The sequence below is a fragment of the Archocentrus centrarchus genome, chromosome 19 (genome assembly GCF_007364275.1).
Source record: "Archocentrus centrarchus isolate MPI-CPG fArcCen1 chromosome 19, fArcCen1, whole genome shotgun sequence".
In the NCBI taxonomy this organism is placed as follows: domain Eukaryota; kingdom Metazoa; phylum Chordata; class Actinopteri; order Cichliformes; family Cichlidae; genus Archocentrus; species Archocentrus centrarchus.
This window is the reverse complement of record NC_044364.1, coordinates 20,901,656-20,909,787: the sequence shown is the minus strand read 5'-3', so window position 1 is coordinate 20,909,787 and position 8,132 is coordinate 20,901,656. Positions and strand designations below refer to the sequence as shown.

Here is an 8,132-nt window from a genome sequence, read left to right as displayed (position 1 = left end):
TAAAACCTCTTTAATTTTTTGTTGACTAAAACTGACTAAACCTAAGAAGCATTTTCGTCCAAAAGTCTAAGACTAAACCAAAAATGGTTGCCAAAAACAACGTTACAAATCAATACTTATTATTCATTACCTACTACATGTTAGTGTAATTAAAGTAAACATCTATCATGCTACAATTGTCTGATTTTTACTACACTACAAACTGCCTTCAGTCATTTAAGTTTATGTCCCAGGAAACATGTCATTCCTACAGGAGAGACCTCAGTAGTTACCATTTTATTGGTGAACTGTTATCAGTCTTAAACAATGCTTAACATTTGATGACTACAGATATTTACAGCTTTGTGCTTCTGGTGTATTATGCCTCACCAGTAAAAAAAAAAAAAAAAGATCAATCCATTGCACAAGTTGATGAAACATTGCAGTTTATTGTGATTTTTTTTTTTTTTTGACACAGTTATATGAAAAGTTAGGTTATATACAAAAAGTGAACTTAAAGAGGCAACCACTACGATGACCAATTGCATATTTTACACAGATAATGTCTTAATGTGTTTTTAAAGACACCAAAACCTGAATGTTTTTATTAGGGACAACATACAGTATGTTTCTGAGAAAAGACATAATAAAATAAAAAAAATATGTTTGAAAAATAATATTTAAAAAAAGATACAAAGCAATAGATACCAAGTTAAAGGAAGGAACTTTAAATCTCACCATAACATCACAGATTTATTATAAAAAATTATTAAATCAACAACAAAAACCAAACAAAAAACAGGCTATATATCATGTTCCAGTTCAAAAGTAGACCCAAATGCAGAACATAAAACAATGAAATTATCAAAAGACAAACCTTTAGTTAGGCTGAATTGTCCATAATTATGAAGTCTATAATGCATAAACAAAAACAGGAATGCACACACTGGGGAAGATAAACAGATGCTAAGACAAAGGTATAGAAGCTTGTTTCTGCCACTGGAAAAAAAAAAGTCATCCATAGCTTGAAATATCAGGTAAATAAGTCAAGATTTTGGGTTAATAATTTGAAATTTCAAATTAACTCTGCCAATCATAAAGCTCTATAACAGACATTATTTACTTATTACCCAGAAGCAGATGGCACAGATGCATGCACACTCACAATCAGGTAGTGACAGCATCAGTGAGCTACCAGTGTACAGCAAATGTGATCAAATTGGCTTCAGGTTGTTCAGCCTGGGATGCTTTCCACTGAAAGGTAACTGGAATCAATTTGTTCATGTCGAACTGTTGGACAGCTGTTGCCTTCCACTTTCTGACTCCAAGTAACAAGGAACTGATCTACCTTCACAAAGTTTCCTGATTGGCAGAGCTAACTCAAATTTTCTGCTACCTGTTTTGGTGTTTCAGTGAGTAGCTAATCAAGCAATTACCAGATGGTCTGTTTTAACTTATAATACTAAAGCTCTAAATGCACAATTCTGCTGTATTAATTTTTCAAAATCACTTTAAAATGTTCCTATGTCATCACTTTAAAAAAAATTTTTTAAACTGGAAATTTGTTCACAGTGTGCCTAAAACTGAGTGTAATGTTGTTGCTGTGCAACCTGGTGCTTTATCATCTGACTAAGGTGGACACAAGGCCGCATAGTTGTCTGTGTGATAGACATAAAATCCTGGGTAAAGAGGTTCTGTGAATCTGTCATGGAAGGTGTAAAGGTGACTCAGTGTGTTTCCACTAGAGGAGACATTATAGAAAGACAAAGTGCCTGCAATCCAATCCAGATACACCCCAACTCTGCTGCATCCAGTAGAAGGAGTGGAGCCATTCCAAATTTTACCATTATGCCACGCCTCGAGCCCACTTTTCTCACCAAAATACCAGGATATTTCATTAGAACCAAGCCCTGAGTCTTGTTTGTCTTTCTTCCTTCCAATTCTCCTGTACGTAACACCTACGCCAACCTCATTCTGATAACCAGTACTCCACTCTACCTCCCAGTAATGTCGGCCGGACAGCCCCTCTTTGCACAGAACCTGAGGACGTGGATCAAACCTGTCTGGGTTATCAGGATACGCTTGCCAGCTTCCACATGTTGCCTTCTTGCTTCCCTGAGACAGAATGAGCCAGCTGCTTGCATTGTATGGGTCCAGTGTGAGATCACAGTAATCTGAAGGACAGGCCAAAACAATCTTTCAGCAGTCATCTACATAACTATCCACTGCAGTTATCAGTAACTTCAATTATTAAAAGTGTAAAGATGGATACTTTGGATATGGTTGTATTATAAAAATTATTGTAATTTTAAATGTATTTTTGATGATTTTAAAAAGAAGCAGTTTGAACAGGTCTGATGTTATTTTTAGCTGACAGAGAAAATCAAATACTTACACCAAAGAAAATCCCTTCGATCACTTGCAGTCGTGACATTAGAAATAATCGGTTTTGAAAAATTTTGACTGGTCGGTTGTCCCTCCTTGTAATGGTAGATGGTGGCTCCTTTGTAGTTCTTATTCTGTAAAGGTGCTACCAGGAAACGGAATTGGCTGCTGTTCTTCAACGTTTTGTAAAGCTCGTTGAAAGTTTTTGCATCTTCTCTCATTTTGGCCAACACCTGATCTGAGAAGAACCATGGCTCTTCACCGGCAGTTCCTAATTTAAGTGAATCCAACCAGCCACACATTGCATCAAGGCACGGATCAGCACTTCCCAAAGAGGTGAAAACAAAGCAGAGAGATTGAACTACACCTGCGGCAAGAACTTCTCTGTCCAGTTCAGACTGATTTGGGACGATCTTTACACCTCCCATTATCTCTAAACAGGACCTGATGATGTTGATTTCTCTCTCTTTATAGTCGAGCCACTCGCTCAGTTTCTCATGACTGAATGGTGACTTGTCTCTGTCTACAAAGAGTTGCTTCAATGAGCTCTCATCCTCTTTACCTCCACGGATGGAGGGAAGTTTCTCTGCTACAGTCTGTTTGAGTTTAGATGTGTAATAATTACACAACTTCTGGAAACGGTTCAGTTGTTCTCGAATCTGGGGGAAATTCTTTCCTACCACATCAGCCTGAGAATCATTGCATCTCTCTTTCATGTCCTTCAGATCTTCTAGAGCATCTTCAATCTCCCTCACCAGGCCAATGCTGATCTCACTCATCAGCTGAGCATTATTAGAATCAAAGTTCACCAGTGGCATCAGCCAGACCTTCAGAGGAACAGTATTTTTATCTATTTCTCTCAGTATCTTCGGCAGTTCTACATAGGTCTTCACTGCCTCTTCAAATGTCGCAGGATTTCTTTCAAGAATGAAGTCTCCATAGAACTTACAGGAGAATTTACTTACCAGGTCTTTTTCGTTATCACTCAGATTAATTTTAGCTTCACCCTTAACATCAAATGCTGGGATCTTCTTGATCACAGCCTGCATGCTGCCCTGGATGTCCTGAACACTGCTGGCATCTAACTTCTCACTGTCAAACACAAAGAAGGCATTTGCCCCGTAGAGGATGCCGGTGACTACATGTGTAGCCAAGCTTTTCTCTAAAACAACTCTCTGTTGTTCATTTAAGGTACCAAGGTTGGTCAATGGCATCTCTTTGAAGCTGGTGGTAGCTTTGTACTGAAAGGTCACTCTGCTCTGATTCTTGAATTTCTTTTGATCATTCAGATATTTGGCAGATCCTCCAACTTCTACCAGTCCACCCAGAAAACTGGCCTTCAGAGAAGCTTCAATATCCAGGAGAGAACACTTGGCTTCAGTGGAGTCAGAGGCAGAAACTTCAAATGCACTGCTCTTGTGAGAGTTCTCAACTGTGTGCCCCTGTAAAGTTTTATCGTCCCATAAGGCGAAACCTACACAAATGGAAAAATTTCAGCTGTGACTTTCAGCAAGATGTGTATCATATATACATAAATTTCATTTATGCAATTTATCATGTATTGATCAAAATTTCTAACTAGAAGGGCACTCAGTAGAGCATATACCCCACCCACCCCAAGTTTACCATGTGCCAGTACTACACTGGAATTTGCATTACTGTATTTTTATTTAAAATAGAAAATGAAAATTAATTCTCAACAGTAACTGTTTATACCTGAGTACCAAGTTGCTTTGCAAAATTCAATGAGATATGAATTTTAAAATTTCTGCAATGATGAGATAGAGATTTTTTAACATGTAAGAAATTTTTTGGTGAACTTGACTTTTGACCTTGAAAATTGGGCTCCTAAGGAATATTTCCAGAAAGTTTCCTGAACTTCGGTTTCCAACTTCTTGAAACAGGGATTGTTTAAATCTTTGAAAATTATTGATGCTCTTTTGACCTTTGACTGGCTCACCACCAAAATTTAATCAATTGTTCCTTGTACCACCCCAAGTAACTCGAGAAATTTGCATCGAGATCTGTTCATAAAAGTTATCCTGCTAACTGACAAACAGATAACCACTACCAAAAATGTCACCTCTCCACCGATCGGTGGGCGAGGTTATAAATGTTTATAAATTGGCACTTTATTATACAAGTAGTAGTTCATCATTTGTTAAGTTTTAAGCAGTTGAGTTTTAAACAGTGTAAGGTCATTGACATGATCTCAACGGGTTAGGGGTAAAAGGTTAGGGGTAAAGGGTAGGGTTAGAGCGAAACCATAGCTTTTCTGTAAGCAAAGCTATAAATTACACATATTTAGATCTTTTTTTCAGATATCTCATAGTGAGGAAAATGGTGAAATTAAGTTACTAATGAAAGCCTAAAATTTTTTTTTTTTTTAAATAAAATCAATTATCTCTGAGTTTGCAAGTTCTCTCTGGGTACAAATACCTGCATGTTAGTTTAACTGGTGTTTCTAAAGTTGCCATAACTCTTGAGAGATATTTCTTCTCAACAATAAATAAAGACTTACCTGGAATCAGTTCGTCTTTGCGAGCATTGTAGAGCATCCCGAGAGTGAAAGGTCGACCCAGACCAGCCACTGCCGTTACATTTGAGGACATGTTTCCAACCTGCTGAGAAACAACCAATCAGTTAATTTCATTTCAATTTAATTTAGTGCTTGATGTTTTTAACCTTTTGACCACTCTATGTAACTTTATTTTCGATTGACATTTTAACCCTCTCGCAGAGGTGGGAAGTACATTTTACTTAAGTACATTTTTCAGGTATCTGTACTTTACTTATTTATTTTTTATAACTACTTTTTACTTTTACTCCTTACATTTTTACACAAGTATCTGTACTTTCTACTTCTTACATTTTCCAAACAGACTTGTTACTTTAGGTTTAACACATATGAGAAAAGTTTGCATTTCCATCAAACATCAAATGATCTGAGCCTAAACGGAGGAATAATAACATATAAGACACAATTGTACTGGCATATCCTCCATCACCGCGGCTTATCGTGACCAATACGCAAACCCATATAATTTATGTATCATTTATAGAGCTATAATCAGGGGTTACAGCAGGCCAGACCAAGCACACAAGGCGGCTACAGAAACCGCTATGATCTGACGACGTAATCTGACATGCACCTCTAGAGAAATGTGACTACTTGTCACGTAGCCCACAACGTTGTGATTAACCTGTTCAGTCCTTGTGTTTTTCCAGCTATTTTTTGCCAGCTACTTTATCAGTTAGAGAATAACAATCAGGAATAATAATCAAAACATCACAAATGTCAGCAAATTCCTGGAGGGAGACTGCTGAAACTATCAGAAGGATGTGAGGGAATGAAGAAAGTGAAAAAACAGGTACAAATATGTTTGCAGCCAAAAAACTGAGCACAAAGAGCGAGGACCGAAAAAAAAAAAAAAAAAATCCCAGCCAGCACCGCATATAAAACACCAACACACAACCACAAGGTAATTAACACACACAGTCCAGCTACACAAGCATAAATGCGACATGAGGTCAGCCACTTTCGTATGTTGTGTACAGAGGTCGCAAAGACCCTGCAAGTCTAATTATCAGGCATCTAACCAAGCTAGCTCCAAAACAGAAGCAGCTTCAACATCAGGATGCAGCTGGATTTGAGCTTTGATTCCTTCAAAGAGTTTGTTTTTGTCACACACCACATGTAGGTGTTGTTAATCTACTGACGCTAAAGTTTATTGTGAAATTTATTGAGTTTTGGAGTTCATATTTTTCTTTGTTTCTCCCTGTTGATGTTCATGTGTGCCCTTAATATTACACACATTGAGCGCGTAGTGCTGGTGTCTTGCGTAGAGTTGGTAGTCGAATACAATTCTTTAAACAGTATTTTTTTGTTGAGATTTTATTACACAATAGTCACTATTGTGCCTTGAAGTATGAAAATACTAAAACTAACAAAAACTAAACATTAAACCAAAAATAAAAATGAGCAAAACCACTCTGAAAACTAACTAACTGAATTAGAGGGGGAAAAAAGTAAAAACAAACTAAAAGTAAACTATATTGTAAATTCCAAAACTATTATAACCCTGCTATGGACCACTTTTTAAATTGTGTTCATAGTAAATTCTGAGTTATGATCAGTAACTTATGCCATGCTTTTCCCTGTATTTTGTCCTCATATTTGATGCAAGTTTCGTGCAGGAAGAAACTGCCCAAACAGAATGTTCACTGACAGGAAGTGCTTCTGAGTTAAAAAAAAAAAAAAAATAATAATAATAAAATCCTCCTCCCTCTGTGGTGGACAAGGAGTGGCACAAATAATTTGTGTGGCACCTGATTGTTCTGTAAGTAGTTGTACATAAAAACTGCCTCAGGCATTGTCTGCATTTTAATGTATAATTATATACAAATATTCTCTATAGGTTATTTTGGTCCTTGAGTTCTGGATATCCTGCCTTCCCTATATCTTTTGAGTATCTATCAGTTTTTGGTGTTTTAGTTACTTCCTGTTTTATTTTGACAGCCACTCTCATGTTCATTGAGTTTGGTTTTGCTTCCCTGGTCTTATCTACCTGACCGTGTGTGTTTTCCCACCTGCTTCCCATCCTGTCGTTATCCTGCATGCATATTTATTGCCTCAGTTTCCCTTTGTCCTTTGTTGTGTTTGCCCTCATTCTGGGTTTTCCCTTTTGTCTCAGTGTTTTTGCATTTCTGACTCCAGCTCAGCCTCATTTTGCATTTTATATTTTTAAAGGCGTCCAAACTCAGAAGTTTGAATACATTTCCAACTTCTTGAATTATCTTCATTTACTCTTAGAAATGTTTACTGCTGCTGTTCTAAGTTTGCACCGGCTGTTCTGTTGCTGCTTCTTGTCTTTTCTCTCTTTTTTGAATTAATACAATATTTTCAGATTTCAGCTTTCTGTAGCACTTCCAGTTTTGAGATTGTGATGAAAATGTGAAATATTTAATATTTTTTTCTTTTAATATTTGGTTTTCAGTTTGATTTTTACAGTTAAAATAACATTTATAATAGTTAACAAATTGAGGTGTAAATACCTAAAGAGAAAACAATTCAGAATTTCCATGTATACAGTAGTCTAACTGTGATTAAACAGTTGAAGAAAAGTTTGTTCTCACCTTGGGAACTTGAACTTAAGTTGTGTGTCTTCTTGACTTCCAGGTGCAGCTGTTAGTCTGCTGATGCCTGCTGTTACTTATATCTGTGTCAGATACCCTCGTCCACAGACTCCTCCTAGAATACAAATACTGCAATAATTTGACACTTGTCCTGGGGCTTGTTCTAGGAACACTCAAACTCTGAGTTTAACCCTGAGATGGAAAACTCAGTTTCTGGAGAGTTCATTTGACATTTAATAATACTGCTTTGTTTACTCAGTCATCATTTTCTAATACTAGCAAGTTAAAAGAAAGCCACCAATTTTTTTTTATTTAGGACTCAGCCCCTTATTTCTGTCTCTTATATGTAGGCATTTGTAACTGCATGAATTTCTCTGGTTAGAAACATTTCTCAGTTTGAATTAAAAGGTTATATTTGTAAAATTATTTGTATTCTAGCATTCCTACTACATATAATTACTGTTATATGGAGGGGAGGAGATCCTTTTAAATCAGGTGGAGAGCAGCATTAAAAAACCAAACAAATAAAACAAGGGTAGCAACCAAGGAGTATGCCAGACCTGGTGTAGCAGTCAAGAACATGTCATTTATTCAAAATAAAAAAGACCCCAGGGCAAAAGACAAAAACAAAG

At 36.7% G+C, this 8,132-nt stretch overlaps 1 protein-coding gene across 2 annotated transcripts; it reads right to left on the bottom strand.

Moving 5' to 3' along the window:
* Positions 1–408: 408 nt before the first annotated feature.
* Positions 409–7,571, bottom strand: LOC115798902 (stonustoxin subunit beta-like). 2 transcript variants are annotated; one of them, XM_030755910.1, is made up of 4 exons: positions 7,501–7,571; positions 4,886–4,985; positions 2,375–3,838; positions 409–2,153 (listed from the first exon to the last, which is right to left on the bottom strand). In XM_030755910.1, exons 2-4 carry the CDS (start codon positions 4,974–4,976, stop codon positions 1,609–1,611), a joined length of 2,100 nt encoding a protein of 699 aa, XP_030611770.1. In that variant the 5' UTR covers positions 4,977–4,985; positions 7,501–7,571; the 3' UTR covers positions 409–1,608. The 2 variants fall into 2 exon arrangements, with proteins under 2 accessions (XP_030611770.1, XP_030611771.1); XM_030755911.1 differs by having other exon boundaries at positions 4,886–4,988; positions 7,501–7,563.
* Positions 7,572–8,132: the final 561 nt, after the last annotated feature.

What these genes read in the sequence shown, in the direction of transcription:
- LOC115798902 (XM_030755910.1), bottom strand. Translation starts at nt 4,976, where the DNA reads ATGTCCTCAAATGTAACGGCAGTGGCTGGTCTGGGTCGACCTTTCACT. An exon ending in CAAAGACGAACTGATTCCAG is followed by an intron (nt 3,839 to 4,885) that starts GTAAGTCTTTAT and finishes CCATTTGTGTAG; the next exon opens with GTTTCGCCTTATGGGACGAT. An exon ending in TCGAAGGGATTTTCTTTGGT is followed by an intron (nt 2,154 to 2,374) that starts GTAAGTATTTGA and finishes CCTGTCCTTCAG; the next exon opens with ATTACTGTGATCTCACACTG.